The 24,837-nt window shown below is 40.6% G+C and overlaps 2 protein-coding genes across 3 annotated transcripts in view; both read left to right on the top strand.

The window, feature by feature from the left end:
* Positions 1-24,837, top strand: part of ubl7a (ubiquitin-like 7a (bone marrow stromal cell-derived)) — a 1,205,533-nt gene that overhangs the window by 283,829 nt on the left and 896,867 nt on the right. The window lies entirely within an intron of this gene.
* The window catches only part of sv2 (synaptic vesicle glycoprotein 2), a 93,909-nt gene continuing 84,988 nt past the window's right edge, over positions 15,917-24,837 (top strand). For both annotated transcript variants that reach the window (XM_051920798.1, XM_051920797.1), the window contains exon 1: positions 15,917-16,108. In XM_051920798.1, coding sequence (XP_051776758.1) covers positions 16,012-16,108 — 97 coding nt within the window. In that variant the 5' untranslated portion in view covers positions 15,917-16,011. The remainder of the gene's footprint in view (positions 16,109-24,837) is intronic.

Genomic DNA, 24,837 nt, shown 5'->3' with positions numbered 1-24,837 from the left:
GAGTCGATCCGGGGCCCCCTGGACGCTGGGGCCCTAGGCGGTCGCCTACTTCGCCTATGCCTAAGGCCGGGCCTGATTGGGACAAATAATGCTGTAGTATATTTAAGTATATATGACAATTGGTCACTCGGACAATTTGTTTTGGGGGCCCCCAAGAAGGCGGGGGCCCTAAGCTATAGCTTGTGTAGCATATACGTAAATCCTGCACTGCAAACAGTGTAGCTCAAAGTGCTTTACAAGATGTGAAAGATAAAGTTACAAGAAAAGAAAAACAAATAAGATTAGGCAATAAGAATAAAGAATAAGTAACAAAGAAAAAACAAATAACTCTCTACAGACAGTATGGTGTAATGGTTAAGACTTTGGACTTTTGGACTTGTGTGTTCAAATCCCGCAACTGACACTGTGTGACCACAAGCAAGTCACATGACCTGCCTTTATAAGATGTCAAAGAGAAAGGTACAAGAAAAGAAAAACAAATAAGATTAGGCGGAAAACCAAAAGGAATGTAACCAGTTGTGTCATAAATGTAAGTTGCCTTGGATAAAAGGTGTTAGCCAAATGAGTAAATGTAAGTCTATGGTGGTGGTGGGGAGCGTGCACTGATAGAGCGCGTTGCCACATCCACCACACGATGAAGTACCTCAGGATCCCAATTAGGACCCCAAGTGCAGCCGTGCAACGGGTTTAAGTCTATGCAATCTTAAAAAACAGATAAAGTGGGGAAAAAGCTTGAAATGTCAACTTTAATCTCAAAATTTCCACTTTAATCACATAGTTTATTTTGTCATTAAAGTATAACATCATAAACTTCATCTTAAAATCGTTTACTAGTTTCTCAAATACCATCGTAACTAAATTAGCATGTTAAATGCTTTGTTTTGTATGTGTTCTTCTATGTGCTCTATGTGTGTGAATCAATACGTGGTTCTTAAAAGGGCTTTCTCTTCCTCTGAATAGACACAGAATCCAATACATTCATGATATTACAGCTTTCTGAATAATTTAAATACTGAGATGTATACTTGATATCATTTCAGTATTCATATCATATCAATTAAAGCATGTATTAAACATGGGAACACGGTGGCACAGTGATAGTGACGAGCTGGCGCCCCGTGCTCAGATTGTTCCTGCCTCCCGCAAGATGCTTGCTGCGCCGTGCGCGGCCTTCAATGAAATAATTTATTGCAGCAGTACTGTCTCTTTCATACGTACTAACCCCCAATTCCTGTACTTTCTTTCCTTTCTTTCTCCAAGTACCCAATCGCCACACAATCAGCTCTGTAATAGATGTTAAGCCATCTGTAAGCTTAGAACGCGGATTCTTCAAAACTTTTAAGGAACACTGAAATATCTTCGTAGTACATGTTTAATTATTCTATCCATCTATCCTTCCAGTGTCGCACCAGCCCCAGCAAGAATACAGCATGAGGTAGGAGCAATCCCTGAACGGGGCACCAGCTGCTTGCGCTGCAACACTGTGTCCTCACATGTTTAATTATTAACAATACAGATTATTTAAATGATGTTAACATTTTATCTGTATAATGTAATAAGCATATTTTGCGGCATTTCATCTTAGAATGATATTGTCATCATATGTAAATACGCACTAAAGAGGCTCAGGTTGTGCAATATTATAACTGTATCACAAGTTTACAGTGAGGCAATTATAATTATAAGTACAAACAGTTCTACAAGGAGTACTTGATGGACTGATTGATCGCATTTATAGTTCTTGGGATGAAACTGTTTCTGAACCGCGAGATCAGTACAGGAAAGGCTCTGAAGCGTTTGCCGTATGGGAGCAGTTCAAATAGACAGAATGGCTGAAGCAGCGTGTGCTTGATGCTGTATACCGATAATTCTCTTTCCGATCAGCTGCTGTAGAGCTATGATTCCACACTCAGATACAGTGATATAAATACTCCGAGTGGTGCAGTGAGAGTAATATGGAAAAAGATGATCCGCTGTGGCAACCCCTAACGGGAGCAGCTGAAAGAAGAATAAGAAGGTGCAGTGAGAGTAACAACGCTAAAGCAGCTATGGTATTTGAAATAGTTTGGTTATTCCGTGGACCATTATATTGTTACAGGTTAATTACAATCAGATGCCTTAAACTAATAAACAATATGCAGTTAATTGCAGTGTATATGATAAAGCCGCAAAAGGGATGTAGATCTAAAAAAGAAAGGGAAACCACACTGGAACTGTACTGGAACCGCACTGCTTTGACACTGGGTGCCGCCAGTTTGCAAAACCAAGCGGAGAACTTGCGTATGCCAAGGTTTGAGCTGGCGTGAAAATGTGCGTGGCTTTACGCCAAGTTTAGGTTTTATACATCGTGATGTGAGCATGGAAACGGGAGTACACAACATTTTTATCCGTATGCACCGTTTATACATGAGGCCCCTGGTCCTTAGCAGGTCTTAAAATTTAGAAAATACAATCAGTATATACACAGTATATAACAATATCAACCCTATAAACCTACAGCAGCAAACATGTTAAAACACAAGTCCATAGTAGAAGAGACTTGTTTTGTCAAAAGGGAGGCTTATGGTACCTCAAATGTGATTAATGACCCTTAATTTCCACCCCCTTGGTATGTACCTTGACATCTCCAAACCACCTAAGCCATTACAGACCACATGACAGTTGTCACACGCATGTGCTTGGTGAACAGTTTAAGGGCTAATGTGATTGTGATTCTCCTCCAAGACTTGAGGGGGCACTCTGTAAAAAAACATCTCTTTTCCCTTTCCCTGTACAGAAAGACAGACGGACTTATTTCCACCCATGATGCCACTTCTGGAGTCAGACTAACTGGACCTACCTCCTCCTCCCAGAAACCACCACAACAGGAAGAGCTTCCATCTTGGGCAGTCCAACTGATTTCCAGAAAGACTCAATTTTCCCAGACAACACTTTTTTTTTAACACCTTTTGCGTATTTATAATATACAGGGTTTGCCTTCAAGGTGCCACAGTGTCTTTACTCACTATTTGAAAATTAATACCATTTTGAATACTCCATAATTCTCTTCTACTGCTGCTGAAATCTTAATCAGCTTAAGTATGCTTGCACTGCACAGATGTTAATGATCAGTTATCTCAATGTAGGTCATACAGATTTCAACCTAGATATAGATTCATTGGCAAAAACATCAAATGGTAAAGACTCACTTCATTCACATGTGTAATTTAGTTGTCCACCATGAGCAGAGTTTGACATTGAGGCTTCCTAGGCAGAGGAACCATAAAAAAATTGCATTTTTTAAAGTCTAAACCACACGGGTATATATTTACATTATAACCCAAGTCACACCTAAATTGTTCAAAATATAAAGGTACAATATAACCTAAATCATACTTACAAAAACTCATGTAAAACTTTGAAATTATGAAAAATGGCACAAGTTTCGTTAATGTTAATGAAATTACAGAAAACTTTAGCCAGATTCTTGCTGAGTTAGGCTCCAGCTTCTCTGCGTTCCTGCTCTGGTTATGTGAATTTAGAAAATGGATGGAATGATGGAAAGTTAAAGCACTTTTAATTTTTGATTTTATCTGTGGCAGAGCGAAGGGCGCTCAGCAGGCTCCTATTAATTATGGAGAATCCACTGCATCCACTAAACAGTGTCATCTCCAGACAGAAGAGCAGCTTCAGCGACAGACTGCTGTCACTGTCCTGCTCCACTGACAGATTGAGGAGATCGTTCCTCCCCCAAACTATGCGACTCTTCAATTCCACCCGGGGGGGTAAACATTAACATTTAACATTATACAAAGTTATTGTCTGTTTTTCACCTGCATTATTATCACTCTTTAATTTAATATTATTTATTGTATCAGTATGCTGCTGCTGGAGAATGTGAATTTCCCATTGGGATTAATAAAGTATCTATCTATCTATCTATCTATCTATCTATCTATCTATCTATCTATCTATCTATCTATCTATCTATCTATCTATCTATCTATCTATCTATCTATCTATCTATCTATCTATCTATCTATCTATCTATCTATCTACTTCAGCAAAAAGACATTTTTGTTTATTACATATTTTGTAATGGTGGTGGGTGTGAAGTGTAGTTTGCTTAGACCACCACACCGCAGTTTGGACCAGAAGCACATTCATGATGCAGGCAGGTGAATACATATGCATTCTTTGTGTTCATTTAGATATCTGCTTGAGGAGTAGCTATTTGATATGTAAAAGAGCACAATACTGAATATAGAATATACAAGTTGAAGTGACCACTCTTAAGCGGAATTTGAAACAGTATTTCATAATTTATGCAGTACAGAATGTTCCTCTGTTTTAAGGGTAGGTGATGTTAAATTACCTTATTCATAGAATATTAATATTGTTACACATGAGCGTCTGAGGACCACCTTGCCGGCTCTGTTCAGGTATGTGGTAGCACCCCAGGACAAGAGGGGGCTCTGTTGCTTACTGCCTTGCTTCTTTCCTCTGCAGTTCTGAGAAGAGGCCACAGGAAACCGACTGACCACACCCCACCGTCACCACAAGTCCCACCCCTACTGGTCTGGCAGATATAAAATTGGCCGTCCCAAACTCTGCAAAATGGAACTCTGAATTAGATCTCTCCTTCTTGCCACTGGTGATACTTTATGCTTTGGCACTCCCGTGTGCCCTTTTATTTCCTTAATGCTTGATGCTCTCTGTTATTTGCAAGGTGACCTAGCTTTTTAGGAAAAAGACAATCTGTTATTGGAGATTTAGTTAAGTAATACAGTACATCCATTGAGGGGCATGCCCCCCTGGCCGCTACCAACCAATTTACTATATGGAATGGGCAATAATTTACTAAATACACAGATGTGATGTTTTGGTTCAGCTAACCCTAATCCAAATTACTACCCCTGAACCCTTAATCTAAATTCTAAACCAAAACAAAAAGGACAAAGTGGATGAAAACTAAAAAGGAACTAAAGGCAGTCAATGGTACAAATGACATAAATGAAGGATAAAGTGATAAAATATAAGAAATGAAAGTAAACTTATAGGAAACCATCCAGCTCAACAGAACAGGATTGAAGATTATTGTTTCTCAGGTTTTCAAGAGAGTCTATTAAAAAATTAAAGTAGACTCTTTCTTGAAAATAGGGCTCTCACACAAACAAATTAATTACAAGTACATTTAAAACTAGCACCACAAATCAAGTCTAATACCTAATGCTGAATCTAACCCATAATGTCTAAACCTAAACCCTAGCTTAAATGTAACTCTAACCCATAAGCCTAAATCTAAACTAACACCTAAACACGCAGTACATGCATTCACAACCCTATTTAAGTCAGTTCAGGGCTGCGCTGCTCTGGAATCTATTGAATCCAACCCTGGTCAGGGTACTAGTTCATTGTAGGGCCCACTCACATTCACACAGTTCCATTTTGGAGACACCAGACAAGCTAACACATACATCTATGGGCAGAAAACCAGAGCACCCAAAGAAAACAACACACAAATACAAGGAAAATGTTCAGACTCCATACTGAAGACTGCACAGAATCTGCACTCAGGTTTCTGTGTCCAAAAAGAGGCAGTATTAATCACTGCACCAATTATCTAGCCAAAGCTAATAGCAAGGCCTAAACCTAAACTCAGCCCATTAAGCCAAATGTATCCCTTAATTACAAAGCCTAAAGCCAAATTTAAGTCTAACACTTGGCCTAAATTAACCCCAGCCTGACTTTAAATTCTAAACATAATTTGTCCATTCCATTTCAGTGGCACAAAAGATAAAGGCCTAAGTGACATGCCAAGAAATATAAGTGGACAAGGTGCCATTGAACCACTGGGTACATTTATGTGCACATCCACACTTACATCAAGTCAGTTCAGAGCAGGGGTCTCCAACACGTCGCTCGCGAGCTACCCCTTTCGAAGTAGCTCGCCAAAGGGTTAATGAATCCTACATAAATGTGAAAACTTGATTAGTCTGTAAAGGACAGCCGGGTCCCATGCCCGGCAGGGACGCCCCTGCTGCATCTGTTCTGGGGGAGCCACCAGGGGCAGCTCAATACCTCCCCCAGGACACTTGGTGGCAGCCTCCCTGGCAGACGATGATTCCCCAACCTGGCGCATGGCTCCATGGGACATGGAGTCCTCCACAGCCTGGTTGGGGGCCTGGATGGCTGCCAGAGGGAGCTGCATGGACTTTGCAGTCCGGCTGGTCAATTCCTCAGCCCCACCCGGAAATGCAATTAGGCCCAGGTGATTAAGCACCTGGAATACTTCCGGGTGGGGTATAAAAAAGGCCAGCCACCACTCAAGAGAGCCAGAGTCGGGAGGAGGAGGACAAAGCTTGTGGAGGAGTGGTGGGAGAGAAAAGAGTGCTGTTGTTGTTGTGGACTTGTGTTTTGTGGGACTGTGTATTACCTGTGGGTCACAGGGAAGACGTGCGCCCACGGGAGAAGAAAATAAAAAGTCCATTGATTTTATACGTGCCTCTGTGTCGTTCTGTGCCGGGTCAGGCGCCTATATAGCGCCTTTCTACAAGTCAAATTAGGGGTGGGCGCTCTTTGCAAAAAATCATATCACGATCCACAATCTGAATTGCAATCTATCTTTTCAATGTGGCATACACTTGAGAGAATATCCGGACTCTGAAATGATATCAAGTATACATCGCAGTATTTAAATTATTCAGATAGCTGCAATATCATGAATGTAATAGATTCTGTGTCCTGTCGGAAGAAGAGAAAGCCCGTTTAAGAAGCATGTAGTGATTCACACACATAGAACACATAGAAGATCAAATACAATACAAAGCATTTAACGTGCTACTTTAGTTTCGATGGTATTTGAGAAACTAGTAAATTAAAGATTTTAAGATGAAGTTTATGATGTTCTACTTTAATGACAAAATAAACTACGTGATGTCACAGGAGGCTGGGGGTGGTACCCAGCCGGGACGTCCAGGAGGACCGGCGGAGGGCTTACACCTCCCCCAGACCACGTAGGGGCGACCGCCCTGCTGGCTTTGGGGACCACGGGAACAGAGCTTTGAAGCTCAACCCTATAGGGGCCCGTGTTCACCGCCAGGGGGCACCCCAATGCCTATGGAGCCCTGGTCCTCAGCACTTCTGCCACACCTGGAAGTGCTGGGGGGAAGAAGACCAGGGACACCTGGAGTGCTTCCGGGTGCACAGCTGGATGTGTATAAAAGGGGCTGCCTCCCTCCATTCGATGGCTGGAGTCGGGTGGAAGAGGACGGAGCTCGGAGGAGAGGAATGGAGGTGGACCAGAGAAAGAGAGAAGAGGCATTGTGAGGCCTGGACTTTGGGGTGATTGGTGCTGCGACACTGTGTTGTGTGTGTGTTTCATTTGTAAAAATTGTGTAAATAAACGTGTTGTGGTGCTGAAATCATGTCTACTTGTCTGCGTCCGGGCTGTTCCCCACAGTGATTAAAGCAGGAATTTCGAGATTAAAGTTGACATTTCAAGCTTTTTTCTCACTGTGTCCCTATTTTTTTTTCCTTTCTCTGTACCCTAATAAGCTTTCATATGACACTCAGACGGTGGGCTACGACTCGCCTTTCCATGGTGACTTTGATATCTGACAACTGTGCGACTTTGTGAACTTGAGCTTTCGAGTTTCTCTGACACTCTGTGTCACTCAATCAACTTCCTTTTGTTGTGATTAAGTCAGTATTTGTGTTGCAATTGCTTAGTACGTTTTCCTTAATTTTTCACTTAAGCTGGCACTTAAGTCTTCAATCTGCCTCAAGAATGATTTAAGATACGAAGAGGTAGGGGAAGTGACGGCGAACATGGTAGAGATGAAAATGGCACCCGTACACATGTGCCCTGCTGGCCGCTGCCGAGAGTTGATTCTAAAATAAGATAGAATAAAAATAAAGACAGGAATAACCTTGGAGGTCAATCGTCACCCCAAAAGCAGACAGTAGAGCTCACGTACATATGTGTACCAAATTTCAGGTCAATAGGTTAAGCGGTTTGCGAGCTACAGGTGATTTAAAATCCTGGACAGACAAACGGACAGCCACGGTAGCGTATTATATATAAAGATATATATACAGTATATTGTGAGAGTTTCTTCTTTAAAAATAAAAAGAAGCATCACAAAAAGACATTTTGGGGACCGTCCCTGTATATTGTCCAACGGACAAGAAAAAAACCACAAAAGAAAACGTTTTGTTGATCAGAATCAAAATGTATATAGCAGTTGATGATTTACAATGGCAAAATGGCGTTTTTATACATTAACAAAAATGAAAAACAGGAAATGGTTGGCAGGAGGTGACGTCGATACTGTGAGACGGAAGCAACGTCATCTAACGGAAAACCGGAAGTGATGTCATCAGGGGTTGCCGGAAGTGACATCATGTCTGGCACCAGAAGTGATGTCCCATGGCCATTTTGGAACCTGGAAGTAGGCTTCTTATTTCTCCTCGGTTTTCCTGCTGAGAAGTACGAGAGATTTAGGTAAGTACCATGTGACAAACCCTTGTCTCGCGATGTTTCACTCACCTTTAGGCTTTTTGACTGCCTTTTAAATACATGTGTGTGACAATATATATATACATATATATATATATATATATATATATATACATATATATATATATATATATATATATATATATATATATATATATGTATATATATGCGGTGGGCTGGCGCCCTGCCTTGCGCCCTGTGTTGGCTTGGTTTGGCTCCAGCAGACCCCCGTGACCCTGTAGATAGGATATAGCAGGTTGGATAATGGATGGATGGATGGCTATATATATCGAATATATATATATATATATATATATATATATATATATATATATATATATATATATATATATATATACACAGAGGTATACTTTGAGTACTGTACTCTATATATACAAAGTGAAAGGGAGGGAAGGCTAATGGGCCATCACTAAATGTGTGTGTGTGTGTTTGTATACTGTGTACATAGCATACGGTCTGTGAAGCAATCCTTAAGTGCATATCACAGTGACATTTTAATTATCCATTAACTACAACACTATAAAGTCAAGGTTTTGTGAAGACAACAATTGCACAATCCTGCTGTTTTATGCTAGATTGCCATCTAAATCTTTATCAAAATGATTGTTTTACTGAATATGACACATAAGAAAGGAAAGATCAAAAGAAATACACAAAGTATTCAACAAACAGAAAATACCGAATATACTAGTTGCTCCCATCCCTGTCTGAATGTGACTGAATGCATTTGTGAATTGGCATTGCTCATTGCTAAAACAGACAGCAACAAATGAAGGGAGTGTTGGTGAACCATAATGTTAGGAGGAAAATGATTTTTCCAGTTTTAGTTAAAATCGTTGTAAGAAATGGGGTAGTCCTTCACTGCAGAGGAGGAATGTAAGTGTGGAAAGTGTTATAGATTTAAAAGTGGGTCTGTGAGATTGAGCAGTGGAGTGACACTCATTGATTTAACTGTTTCACTTTCCAGCTCCATTCTCTTCTGATCAAGTGTTACATTTGAGTCTAAGAGTGATATGTGACTGCACCTGGCTGGGATGAATTGTGTTATAATATGTAATATTATATATGTTATATTGTTATAAACTTTAAAAACAAAGGATATATCATTTATCCATTCATTTTCTCCAGTTCAAAGTCACAGAGAGCTAAAGCCTCCACCATCAGCATTGCAGGAAACCAACCAACCAGTCCCTTTAAAGTCTCACTCACACATACAAGTCACACACACACACATACAAATACACTAGTAACCAAATCTAGTATTACCAATAAACATAAAACTTGGAAGTGTCATAAGGATATGGGAGGAAAATCAGTGCACCCCAAGAACAACACACACAAAGAAAATATACAAACTCCACAGTAGCAAGTCAGGTCTGTGGCGATGTAAAGGAGCAGTGCCAAACATAATGCCTTCATTTCCCATTATGTACTATAATATTTTTATAATTCATGTTCCATCTGGCATTAACGCTGGTACATGCTTATTGTTATACAATCCTGTTTTTGTATTTTTATTTTCTTTGGTTATATTAGATTAGATAAACATTATTAATCCCATTAATAATGGGGGAATTTTAATGCATACAACAGTAGAAACATAAAAAAACAAGGACTTGCAGTACAGATAATGCATCCAACCAATCAATTAATCGATAAATAAATAAAAATAAACTTAATTAGTACATCAGGTGAAAGCATTGAATTGCCTAATTGTTGTGGCACAAAAAAAGTTGAGGTTCTGCAAAACAAAACTACATGTACACACATTTCACTGCTAAAAGCCAATGGGGCCCAGACCCATCAGATGTTGTGCAAAATAAGTAATAAAAATAAGTAATAAGCTTTTCTCAGTAATTTTCAGTAACTTACTATTAAAATGTTTATAACAACCCTCAACTTTGGCTTCCTAAGAATTTTTCCATTTTTCTGTAATATGCTTAATCTGATTCAGGAGTGGACTGGGTCTCAAAACGGGCCCGGGAATCCTTCAACGAGTGAGGTGACGAGGTCAACCCACCCAGCCCATTATTCATTGGAATTTTCTTAAAATTTGTGATGAGTACACTCGCTACTTGCTATGAGCCTATGATATGAACTCTATCTAAACTGTTGCCAAACTTAATCTGTACTCTGTTGTTTAGACACAACTTAAAATTTGATGACATACTTAGAAATATAATGTAATGAAAAATAAAAATTTAGTAACACGGCTTACACGTTATTAGAGTACATGTCAAATGTCAATGTCATGTCCAAGTGCCAGTACCCTAGTAGGCTAGTAGCTGCTCATTTACAATGGAATAAATTATAACCGAGGTTATAATGAAAACCTCACATGATTGAAATGTTCCATTAACTTAACAATAAACTATAAATGTTCCTCCTAATATGAAAAATTCCTATCCTGTGCTTTATAACTTTATTTCATCATATTAATAATCGCAGCGGGTGGCGCAGTGGTAGCGCTGCTGCCTCGCAGTTAGGAGACCCGGGTTCGCTTCCTGGGTCCTCCCTGTGTGGAGTCTGCATGTTCTCCCCATGTCTGCGTGGGTTTCCTCCGGACGCTCTGGTTTCCTCCCACAGTCCAAAGACATGCTGGTTAGGTGGATTGGCGATTCTAAATTGGCCCTAGTGTGTGCTTGGTGTGTGGGTGTGTTTGTGTGTGTCCTGCGGTGGGTTGGCACCCTGCCCAGGATTGGTTCCTGCCTTGTGCCCTGTGTTGGCTGGGATTGGCTCCAGCAGACCCCCGTGACCCTGTGTTCGGATTCAGCGGGTTGGAAAATGGATGGATGGATGAATAATCGCAGCTGAAAAACACTAATTATCGCTCACGCTGACGACCAGAGAACAATAAAATGCATAATACATAATCTAAACTAATCATTAGTATCGAAGAATTTAAATACTAGATATGAGATAAAATAAATTGCAATAATGTATATGCTAACTGAAATGTAGCGGTGTTGAAACAGAAATCGGAAAAAGGAAGTTTTGACCAAATTTTTTGCTGCAACGTTGTGTACTGACAACTAAAACAACTTGATGACATAATACGGTATATTATATAGGACTATAGAAATCACAGTACTGGACAGATAATGTTTAGTAGCTTCGTAGTTTAGAAAATTAATTTTAATGTCAAACCGGCCCATAACCAGACCAGAGTCCGCGGCCCACCGGGCATTGCCCAAATGCCCTAATGGCCAGTCCACCCCGATCTGATTACTTATCTTAGAAAAAAATACTTCATGCAGTATGTGAAACTGTCTTCATGTTCGGTGCTGCAAGCTTGCTTTCAGCTGAAGAAGTGGACCAATTGGCCCTTCAGTGTCCTTTGTACTTGTGGATGTGTATGCACATGTGCAACTGGAACTTACCGGTTTAGAAATGAGGCTTGTAAGTCATTTTCCATATTGAAATGAGGATCTTCTCGTTTTTTGTTTTTTTTTTTTTAATTGTGTGTTTGAACTTGTGGTTCGAGCTTTTCACAGTTGTGGCCCTGCAGTACATGCCAACAATAATGTATAAAATGTCCAGAACCATTTGCCCACTTAAATCCAGCCACAATCATTTCAAAAAAGAGAAAGGAGATCAATATCACAAATGCTTTGTTCACAAGACATTACACTGCGTCTTAATTTTCACCTGTCGTTGGGGACGCTCTAAACTTGAAAAGGTCAAAAATGAAGCTAAAGTGTGTGTTCCTTCTTCATTGCAGAAAACCAGCCAGCAGTATGATGCTCCTGTTTCAAAGAATCTCAGAAGACTGCTGCAGAAAGAACAGGTATGTATGTAGAAAACCATTTATTAAATTGTTTACTGGCCATGTTCTGACTAGAAATGACTGGCCACACTGTTTTAAGTGCTGCTACCCCAAATGTGCAGTTCGAGTCATGCTGTGTGTGTAGTCTGCTGGTTCTTTCCATATTATGTGCAGCCTCACCTCAAAGACAGTCAGTTCTGTTGCTGTTTCAACGTAGGCATTTCATAACCAATGTATTTTTCTGACTAGAACATGATTACAAGGCTCTAACTTGACTTAGCATTTAAGTCTATATGACAGTAGTTTGACGGAGGATATCACAGTGATCTGATGCCAAATGAGACTGACCTGGCACCAGCATTCCATTGTCTGAACTTGTAATTCTCATTAGTCATTAGCAAAAGATGGACAGATACTTTTAGTTAGGCAAGTTAATGTTTACATTAGAGAAGTTAGCACACATATAGGAACATTCTGGTATGGCTCCACGTAAAATTGCCAAGCCAAGAACTCTTGAGTTTATTTCGATGCTCTCCTTTTGTGCCTAGGTGCATTTTCCATCCACACCCCAAAATGGGCACATGCTGGCTTATTTGGAGACTCGAAAGGAGCTGAATGTGAGCAGGGGAGGGTATACGTGCATGTATAGGGTTACATAAGTTGGTTTTCAAAAATAAGGATGGGGTGATCATCAACATTTGGAGCATGACTTCACAGCAATTCATTTTGCTAATCAATTTAAACAATTTTTTTTTTTGCTATTGATCTTCTTAGTGAACATTTTAAGCAGTGGCAGGGTTGCTATTTCTTTTTCATAATGGCAAAAAAAGATATAGCCATACAAATTTTTCTTTTTTAAGTCCTCATTGTTAGAAAAAAATGATACTTTCAAACATTATGAATCATAGTGGAACAAGTCAAGCACTGTTACTTACCATGGCTGTAAAAATACACACAATCCCTTTTTAACCACTAGGGCTTTCGTTGATCTGCATCTAGCATAATAATAACTTGACCGTGTGAAATGACCAAACAAATGACTCAACAGCAGTCTCAGCATCCTCTGTTTTACCTGGTCTCAATAAATAAAAGCTATTTTTAGCTTCTAGGTTGTCAACGTCTGTATTTGCTACTGCTAGCTCTGCAGACATTCGGCATTCCCAGTCGTTTCATCCTAATCCCAAAGGCATCACGTCCTGGTGAGCTGAATGACTTCCGGCCTGTCGCTCTGATGCCGCATGTGATGAAGACCATGGAGTGGCTGCTCCTTCACCACCTGAGGCCACATACCAGAAGTTGGGAGCGGAGGATGCCATTATCTACATGCTGCACTGATCCCTCTCCCACTTGGACAGAGGCAGTGGTGCTGTAAGAATTATGTTTCTGGACTTCTCTAGTGCCTTCAACACTATCCAACCTCTGCTCCTCAGGGACAAGCTGGCAGAGATGGGAGCAGATTCATACCTGGTAGCATGGATCGTGAACTATCTTACAGACAGACCTCAGTATGTGCGTCTCAGAAACTACAGGTCTGACATTGTGGTCAGCAGCACAGGAGCGCCGCAGGGGACTGTACTTTCTCCGGTCCTGTTCAGCTATATACATTGGACTTCCAATACAACCCGGAGTCCTGCCACAGGCAAACGTTTGCTGACGACACTGCTATCGTGGGCTGCATCAGGAGTGGGCAGGAGCAGGAGTATAGGAACCTAATCAAGGACTTTGTTAAATGGTGCGACTCAAACCACCTACAACTGTACACCAGCAAAACCAAAGAGCTACTGGTGGATTTTAGGAGGCCCAGGCCCCTCATAGACCCCGTGATCATCAGAGGTGACTGTGTACAGAGAGTGCAGACCTATAAATACCTGGGAGTGCAGCTGGATGATAAATTGGACTGGACTGCCAATACTGGTACTCTGTGCAAGAGAGGACAGAGCCAACTATACTTCCTTAGAAGGCTGGTGTCCTTCAACATTTGCAATAAGATGCTGTAGATGTTCTATCAGACGGTTGTGGCGAGCGCCCTCTTCTACGTGGTGGTGTGCTGGGGAGGCAGTATAAAGAAGAGGGACGCCTCACGCCTGGACAAACTGGTGAGGAAGGCAGGCTCTATTGTAGGCACGGAGCTGGACAGTTTGACATCTGTGGCAGAGCAACGGGCGCTGAGCAGGCTCCTGTCAATCATGGAGAATCCACTGCATCCACTGAACAGTATCATCTCCTGATAGAGGAGCAGCGTCAGCGACAGACTGCTGTCACTGTCCTGCTCCACTGACAAACTGAGGAGATCGTTCCTCCCCCACACTATGCGACTCTTCAATTCCACCCGGGGGGGTAAACGTTAACACTATACAAGATTAATGTCTATTATGCCTGCCTCGCACTCTCCACCTTGAATTTTTTTTTTAAACTTGCCCTGTGTTTTTATCGTTCTTTAATTAATTTTGTTTTACCAGTATGCTGCTGCTGGAGTACAGTATGTGAATTTCCCCTTGGGGGTTAATAAAGTATCTATCTATCTATCAAGTCGCGAACACGAGTATTTACATTTTAACTCGTCTGTAAAGTTACTATTTTGGGGGGTGTTCTGTACTTATGTGCTGTTTAAACATAACTCGAATTTGCCCGTCCCCCTAGCAGTCAATCGAGCGATTAGCCATCCGCGTTTCCAAGCAACGCCTTCTACGCAGTACACAAAGAGCAAATTTAGGCTGCGTGCAAGTTCAAACAGAAAGCGAAAAAAAAATCTTGACCTATGTTAGTTTACACAATTTAATGAGCGATTTTAAGAAGTTTCTAAAGCTCGGCATAATGTTTTAAACTTCAAAATGAGGACACGTCCAGAAAAGAGAGGACGTCATGTGATCTGCGATGCACTGGCGTCCCATGACAATTGACAACGCGGAACAGATTACTGTATACGAATTTAAAATTCCCTTATGTTCCTAAAAGTGTTTGCCCTCAATTGAGTGATCCTGACATCTGAAATGAGTGCTCTGAAAAAGCCTCAATAGCTGTGCAACGCATATTTTCTTAAAATCTACATCTACAAAAACAGATCGAAATTTCTATTGCACGTAAATAGTCGTATGACCAATCTTCACCAGAGGCCCTTGGGAAATGAAGTTTTTAACCTGTTGCACGACACCCCTAACAAGAACGCGCATGCGTACGGCAATCAATGTGCTGTCATTTGCAGCAACGTGTCAGTAACTGCAGCCAGACAATCTTGGCAGCGGAGGAAATGTTGTTTAAGAGTGGGAAATTTTGATTCTCGCCTGTCTATAGTAGTGTTTCCGAGGCGAGTATACTTATATTAAGACTATATAAAATTTCGGAGTTACTACCGAAAATCCTTTAATCAAAAGAACTACATAAAGCGTTTTTGTTTCCAAAATATACAGCTGTTCATGTAATGCCATTACATACATTTGAAGCTGGGCAGCGCAGTATTATAGGATCTCCGTCTTCAGTCGGCACTCCACCGTCATATTAAACTTAATCGCCAACATTTACTATTAAACATTTTCCCTATCGTAATGCAAAGTCAAAATGAGTGAGCAGGCGCTAGGTGCCGGATTCTATTTCGTCACATGACATCGTTGTCCCGCCTACTTCCACTGACAACTAGGAAGCTCGGATCGGCGTGGTGGAAAGATGGTAGTCTGGTACTTGATATTTATGAACTTGATATGACTGGACCTGGGGTTCCACCTTTACGATGTGTAGCCGTATTCCTAAACGAGAAGACTCAGACGGAGCCAGGGAACCACTGCTTGGGAATTCGGGGTCCGTTTTTCATGAGTCACCTGTAGAAGGTACTATTCACTGTAGTGTTGTGAAAGTCTATAGTTAGTAGACTTATGTTTTGAGCTTTTTTCATGATGAATTCTTGAAAAGTTAGTCTTGTAAATCTATTGTTAAAGTAACGAACAAAAACTAGTTCTATTTATTCAACGAAACGCGTGTTATCATGGTAAACAGGTCTAGGATACGTGTCGTAAGTTAAAGAAAGACTCGACCCTTTCTTTCCATCTGCCATAGTTCACTTGCATATCCTTTTTGACGCCGTCACATGTTGACATAAATATATACGCAAAAGATAAAAGTATTGTGAAATGTGACAATAGATAAATAACAACAACAAGAAATTCGAATGTAAATAATTCAATGTGACACGAAATATATTTTTGCTGCTTATTTATGTATTTAATATTCCTTTACTTCAGTGAAATGGTAACTGTCACTTTCAGTCGTCACAATTGAGAGTACGGGCTTTGAGTATGTGCATGAGCTTCAAAAGTGAAGCAAGGTGCAGATGTTTACAATGCAGATGATCCATCCATCCATCCATTTCCTAACCCGCTGAATCCGAACACAGGGTCACGGGGGTCTGCTGGAGCCAATCCCAGCCAACACAGGGCACAAGGCAGGAAACAATCCCGGGCAGGGTGCCAACCCACCGCAGGAAACACACAAACACACACTAGGGCCAATTCGCCAATCCACCTAACCTGCATGTCTTTGGACTGTGGGAGGAAACCAGAGCGCCCGGAGGAAACCCATGCAGACACGGGGAGAACATGCAAACTCCACGCAGGGTGGACCCGGGAAGCGAACACGGGTCTCCTAACTGCAAGGCAGCAGCGCTACCACTGCGCCACCGTGCCGCCCACACACACTGCAGATGATTCACCATCAAAAAACACAAACACACAGAGCCCACTTTTTCAACTTTGACAAGTGACAGTTTTCATTTAGGGCTTCTTTTATGTTGCAGTGTCGTTCAAATAATTATGTGAAATAACTAAATGCATAAATAAATAAGGGGCGGCACGGTGGCGCAGTGGTAGCGCTGCTGCCTCGCAGTTAGGAGACCTGGGTTCGCTTCCCGGGTCTTCCCTGCGTGGAGTTTGCATGTTCTCCCCGTGTCTGCGTGGGTTTCCTCCGGGCGCTCTGGTTTCCTCCCACAGTCCAAAGACATGCAGGTTAGGTGGATTGGTGATTCTAAATTGGCCCTAGTGTGTGCTTGGTGTGTGGGTGTGTTTGTGTGTGTCCTGCGGTGGGTTGGCACCCTGCCCAGGATGGGTTCCCTGCCTTGTGCCCTGTGTTGGCTGGGATTGGCTCCAGCGGACCCCCGTGACCCTGTGTTTGGATTCAGCGGGTTGGAAAATGGATGGATGGATGGATCCATATTACTAACCGAGAATGCTAAACCGGATGATGGACGCAGGCACATCCGGCAATGGGCCGTAGCTGCAAAAAGACGTACTGCGCAGGCGCAAAAAGAGTCCGCGAGAGTCGGCTGAGGAGCCGAGAAAGGCGGATGAGGGGCCGCGAGAGGCGGACAAGACCACAGAAAAAAGGAGTGAGCACAGGAAAAATGGAGAAATGAGGAAACGCAGGCAAAGCACGAAACACATTGCACACGAGACTAGACCCAAAAAAAAAAAAAAAAACAACATATTTTGTTGCTTATTTATTTACTAGGGGGCTCCGCCCCCTGCTCGCTTCGCTCGCCAACCCCTGGTGTTGGGAATGACAAAGAGCGTGATGTATGAATGAGATATAGAATAGTGTGACGGTGTAGATGATGGAAATAGAAAGCAAACAATAAAGTGTGTGGCACAGTGTAAAGGTTTATTTGAAAATTTCTTTGTACATGCCGTTTTAAGTGTAAAAGGTAATTCCTGCTTAGAACTTGTAAGGTCATTTAAGATGGTTATTGTTGTGATCAGAGTCAAGTTTGTCAGAGCTTAGAAAGAGTTGTGTCTTTCCAGGAAGTAATGGAATGACTTGGGTATTTATGTTTTCCACATTAATATTTTTTGGACATAATATAGTGCGTTGTGTTAAAAGGGGCATTTGGTCTAATGAGATTGCTGTTCCAAATCTCTCTGTAACTAAGTCGTCGCAGATAAAGGCTTGAGGAATTGTAATAATATGTGGCTGAAGTCCATCTGTATTGGTGAGTGTACCATCTCTTAGTTGTAATAAGCAATTGTTATGATCTGGTTCTGGACATCGTATCTTTTTTACTAACTGTATCTTTTGAAAGCAATGCCAATTGTCTGCGTATTTTAAGGTGCACTGAACAATAGCTGAGTGCATGGCATCTGGAAGAATAGCTAATCACTGTCTAAAATCTCCTCCTCATAAAAGTACCTTTCCTCCAAATCGAATATTATTATTCATAAACGTTTGTTCATGCCATTGAACATTCATCAATAAACAACATTTTTTCAAGACGGATGTCACGTGCAGTGCCACCGTTAATGTTCATAGTGGATTCCGATTTGTAGGATCTAATGTAGTTGATAAAGATTTCACTTTCAGGTACATCGTCAGTTATAAGCTTCTGTAGATATTCAGTATATGAATGTAAAGAAGGCAGTCTAATTTGACCCTTTCGACAACAACGTGTAAATGTATAACTTGTATTGCCAGTTGTTTCTTCAGGGAAGTGAACTGAATGACAATGATTGCAAATGACATTCATTAATCCTAATGAATTTTCCTGGTGTATGTTTTGCTTGTGCCGTTTGAGAGGCGCGTTGTTGCATGTGTAGTATTTGGGACGTGTTGTTTTGGAGCTGTAATCGATTTGCCTGTGCTGTGTGAGAAGCCCGTTGTAGCCTTCGCTGCCATTAACGTATGTCTGAGACGGGAGGTGTTTCGTTTTGAATCCGTGCCTGTTGCGATGCAGCACTTTGATTGATAGTCTGCGTCATGTGGATCTAGGATGTAGATTTGTGCATATTAAATGAAGTATTGTAGGATCTAATGCAGTTCATAAAGTTTTTACTTTTAGGTACATCGTTAGTTAGAAGCTTTAGTTGAGCTTTGCGTTTTTGGAGTCGAGTCATTTTTTCTTTTAGAAATATGGATAAGTAATAAGGAGTATTGCACTCACTGTTAATATGGAGCCTTTTCTGCGGTTGAACGGTTAATAGTGCCTTATTGTAATGAGATCCACCTATGCTGCATAGCCGTCTATTTTGTTGTTTCTTTCGTGTTCGTGTGTTTGTTCCTGTTATCCTTTCCTTTTCGTTTTGTACCCGTGACCGTGTATTCATGAGTTGTTTCTTTCTCAGCATGCGAAATATGGATAAGTAATAAGGAGGATCGCAGTCACTGTTAATATGTTTCCTTTTCTGCAGTTGAACGGTTAATAGTGCTTTAGATAGATAGTATTGTAAGGAGATCCACCAATGCTGACACCTATGCTGTCTAGTGTGAAGGTGTTGATGTTCACTTAAGAATATGTGGCTTTGGGTGTCACTTCTTATGGATGTGTGTGTGTGTGTGTGTGGGGGGGGGGGGGGCTAGGGGGGGGGGGTTGAGGATTGTTGTCGCGCGAGCGTCTTCTTTCTTTTTGTGTTCCTGTGTCTTGTTGAATCCCCCTGTTTGTGTGTGTCCCGTCCCTTGCTTGTAGGGTCTGTGGGGTGGTTTTGTGTTCTTTTTTTTGTGTTCCATGGGCTTGTTGAATCCCCCTCTTGGTGTGTGTCCCGTCCGGTGCCTGTGGGGGGGGGGGTGCCTTGCTGTTGTGCGGGAGCCTCTTTTTTTTTTTTTTTTTTTTTTTTTTTTTGGGTCTAGTCTCGTGTGCAATGTGTTTCGTGCTTTGCCTGCGTTTCCTCATTTCTCCATTTTTCCTGTGCTCACTCCTTTTTTCTGTGGTCTTGTCCGCCTCTCGCGGCCCCTCATCCGCCTTTCTCGGCTCCTCAGCCGACTCTCGCGGACTCTTTTTGCGCCTGCGCAGTACGTCTTTTTGCAGCTACGGCCCATTGCCGGATGTGCCTGCGTCCATCATCCGGTTTAGCATTCTCGGTTAGTAATATGGATTGTTTTAATAAAGCACATACTTTATAATGAACACACCTCAATGTTTTGTAAATTAATACATTCAGGAAAGGAATGGGGATAACTAATTTAGGAAAACATGGATTTGAAAGCTAATACAGTGGGTTAAAAAGTACAGTTGTGGGTTGTGTTTCCACTTTGGTGTGTCTTGACATAAAATGAATAACATGAAATAAAGAATTTTGAAAATCAATTCTGCTTGACACAAATGACAAAGTATTATCTGTATTGTACTAGGGGGCTTTGCCCCCTGCTCGCTTCGCTCGCCCATCCCCTCCCCCCAAGGTGTGCTACGTGCCAACCACTTTGCATCTTTGCCGCTTGCGTTGTGAAGGGGGGGAGGGTTGAACAGATGCTATGGAGATGCGGTCAGATGGGCTACTGTCTTGCAGCTACTGCTGTCGCGCTGCGTGTCGTTCTTTTAAAAGCCTGTACAGCAGCTGTCCTTTTGTCTTTCTGCCTTGTCTCACAGGACGTTAAAGTGTCTCCGAGAAAATCACATATCGTCTCCTTCCAAGCCTTCCAAGATTTTTTTTTTTTTTATAATAGAGAGATAGGTTAAAAAACTGCAGAACTTCTAAGTGCAAGCCCATTTGATAATTGTCAGTATTGCCATCTTATTTGCCTCATTAGTTCCCAATGAAGAGAAAAATGCATTTTTCAAACATGCATTCACCCAGTGTTTCACTTAAACAAAGCAGTTAATTAATTTCAAAAATGAATAATGTGAATTTTTAAATGAATATATCTATGTGATGTTGATGCATAAATAAAAGATAGTGTGTATGAATCTTTAAATTGCAACAAGAAAGTTCAACTCGATTGGTCTCAAGATGGAGCCATGATGGATCCCATACCCAACTGCAGTTAGATTTTTGTGCATATTGAAAATGAAAAATCACAAGGTAGCTTGTGGTTAAGTTGTTCCAAAATACATCCATATTTTAAAAGTTATCAGGGTTCCCTCTTCGAATACTTCATTTAATAGAATCTTATTTATACCAGCAGTCTCTGGAATCTGTAAGCACTTCCTTCTTTCCGCTCATTCAAGTCTATGCCCCTGTTGCTCGCTGCTAGGTTTCAGTCCAGCTGGTAGTAGAGGCATTTATTTGCCATGTGTAAAATCTTTTGATTCTTTGTTGTTCTTCCAAGTGAAATTTCCTAGCAATTTTTTAATTAATTATTTGACTTTTCTTCATTTACAGCATTTCACTTTGAACAAGATCATGAATTGTGCATTAGCAGACTTTACTCTTATCATTAAATCTGTAGAATTGTTTCTTAGGACCTTTTCCCACAGTAATTCATACATTGTTTTCCGTGTCTTTGTTGATTTTTTTCAGTTTAAATATTATCTTTGAAATATGTAGTACCTTCTTTTCTTACCTGGACTCTCTTTTATGATAAATATACTCTATAACCAAAGGTAACAGTAATTCTTGCTGTCATTTTACTTAGACATTGTGTTTTGAATTGGTTCTTTTAATAAACAAGAGTCAAACTCAGTCTTGATCATTTTTTTCTTTATTGCAAAGATTTCTATTCATTTTAAGATTTTGTTACTTTCAGTGATTCATACTGGTTTCTTTTGCTATGACTATTAGTTACATGCCCCAAAAGAAGCAATTTGTTAGATGTTGTTTATGGTTGCGTTTCATTAGCATTAACTTGCTTCTAGTAAAACATTTTATTGTAAAGAATGGTATCAAGTAGTTTAAATTAGAATTAAGAAATTTCTGTGCATAAATCAAAGGTTTGCTGAAGTTTCTTGTTTTATTTTCCAATTATAATTGACTTTTATTAGGGATTAATCGATTTTGTTTTTTTGTATTATGTAAGTGTGTTACCAGTATGTAATATTTATTGACTCATTTGTTTTCCCAGGCTTCTCTCTTTATTAGCAACAGACTAAAGTAACCTAAGGCTTCATTTATAAAACTTTGTGGGGATTTAAGAAAAAAAATGTGTGCATGGCAAAAAACAGGAAATTACTTACACCAAAAAAATATGATTTATAAAACCTGGCATATACACATTTCTGTGCAATTTACCATTTATAAATCACAATCACCTGGTAAATATGCGTATGTGAGCAACCCTTGAATGCCGTCCTGAATCATAGATATATCGAGTATGTTAATCAACCAGTTACATATGCAGTCATGGTGTTGCAAAATTTCTTTGGCTGGTTGAGCAGCTCCCTCCTGACACATCGAGGCCCCACTTACTGCATTCTGGCGAGCTCCACTCCAGAGAGTGCAAGATCATGCACAGCATTATAGTGCCTCTCCAAGACCGTCTAAGGTACCATCGACTGAGCGTTTAGTCACTATCACCTGGCACAAGTAATGATGTGGTTGCTGTTACAGTGAATAGAATAGGACATACAGTATAAAACAGTCTGGGTTCAGCTAGTTACCTTATTAATAAGCCCGCCACCATGTACAGAACCATCATATCTATGAACAAATTAAATGAATCGCAGGTTGACCCAGGGCATTGAGACACCATGTTTGCCAGTCGCATCTTGTATAACTCATTAATGGAATGTAAGTACTGTACTTATAGTTAACAAAGGCAGCTTCATTCTCACTGGGTGCTCTTATTGTAATATGAGTACAGTTAAGTGTCCTGATTATGCTATTAGAACTGGCACTGCTGCAAATTGCCTAATTATGTTGGCAAAAACCTTTTTTTTTTTTTTTTGTATGTACACTCACACTGTACGAAAACTAGATGTAGTGCCTCAGTGGCTGGCTAATGGCTTCCACCACAGCTAGCATAAGGAAGCTTGGCTGTGGTACTGTTGACTTGTCGTCTAGTTCCCTGAGATGTGACAACAGGTAGCCAATATAAACTGACAAAAAAAAAGTTCTTGAATGTAAATACACAGCTTTGGCCCTCTTAAAAGAGATCAAGGGTGTTGTCTTTTCCCAGTTTCTTCAAAATTTTATGTACAGATAGGTCAGGTTTTGTTTAGTTTTTTTTTTTTAAATAAATCCTGGTGTTTGCAATGGAAGTTGTGTCTGCATATTTTAAACCTGTGTTTGAGGTTGCATAACCTTTATAAATCAGGCCTCTAGAGATATTCCATGTTTCCAGGTGTGTCAGACAGAGTGTAATAACTGCACAGATGGACCATTTTTAATGCTGGGAAATGCACTATAGAAAGGTCATTTCACATACAGCGCTGCCGCAAAACTACAATGATGACAAAATAACCACAACAACAGTAAAAATCAAGCATGACCCAAGTAATATATGCCTAGCTTGTATTAAAGATTCATTCTGCACAATCCACAATCAGACCCTGCTGGAAGATAAAGGTGACTGCAGCAGCGGGAAGAGGTGCTTTCATTATTTTGACTGTTATTGGTCACGTTTATGAACAAGTTTGGTAGGAGGGGGGATTATGGAGGGCCATCTTTCAAATGTCAAAGGGTTGAACAGAACATAAAATTTATATTGCTTAATAAGGAAAACAAAGTGCAAGAATGTATAAAAAGAAAAGGAATTCAGTTTAACATAAAAATAAATGGAAATAAAGTATACAGTATATGGTACATGAAAGAATAGTACTTTATAAGCAAATTATGTGTGTACAAAGCTTAGTGAATATACAGACCACAGTGACATATTGAATATTAAATGAACTTCATGGCTGCCTTTGCCAGGTTGGAAGAGAATATAACCCTTCTAACATATCTGTGATCTGTCCATGGGTTTCTTTCCAGTGTGCCCAAAGATTAGCACTTCTTGGGCCAGAGTCCATCCTTGCTGGATGCCTAAACCGCCACACCTGGCACCTCTCTCTACAGACACTGAAGATGTGCTCTTGAGTCCTCCCTGTTTGCCAGGCCTCTTACTATGTAAAATAAAACAAATGACTCTGCTCTGGAAACTCATTTTGAGTGCTTCAGTCTGTGATCTCTTGCTTCAGATCACTACCTCAAAGTCTGCGTCCATAGATCAGGAAGGAGACAATGACAGACGGGTAGGCTGAGCACACTATACACGTTCTTAGCTTCTCCTTCATTGTGACTGTATAGTATGACCCCTGTATCAATACTGAAAAGAGGGTTTCAAATTCAAGCTAAATAGTTGTATTATATGTGTATAAATGTAATAAAATCTAAATGTAAATGTGTGTGTGTGTGTATGTATGTGTGTGTATATATATATATATATATGTATGTGTATATATATATATATATATATATGGTTTGAAAATAGTTTACTGTCAAATAAATGCAAAGAGTACACGACACGTGTTTCGCCCTCATTCTGGGCTCATCAGGTGTACACACTCCACTGCACTCCCTCTCGAATGCCGTGAATATATATATATATGTATATGTATATATATATATATATATATATATATATATAAAATATGTGTGTGTGTGTATTTATAAGGGCGGAGTGGTGGCTGTGAGGCTAAGGATCTGTGCTGGTATCCCGAAGGTTGCCGGTTCGAATCCCCGTCACTGCCAAAAGAGATCCTATTCTGCTGGGCTCTTGAGCAAGGCCCTTAACCTTCAATTGCTCCAGGGGCGCTGTACAATGGCTGACCCTGCACTCTGACCCCAAGGGGTATGCGAAAACTAACAAATTCCTAATACAAGAAATTGTATAAGGCGAAATAAAGAACAAAAAAAAAAAAATATATATATATATATATCTATAC

The sequence above is a fragment of the Erpetoichthys calabaricus genome, chromosome 17, assembly GCF_900747795.2.
Source record: "Erpetoichthys calabaricus chromosome 17, fErpCal1.3, whole genome shotgun sequence".
Classification (NCBI taxonomy): domain Eukaryota; kingdom Metazoa; phylum Chordata; class Cladistia; order Polypteriformes; family Polypteridae; genus Erpetoichthys; species Erpetoichthys calabaricus.
This window is presented reverse-complemented; position numbering and strand designations above follow the sequence as displayed.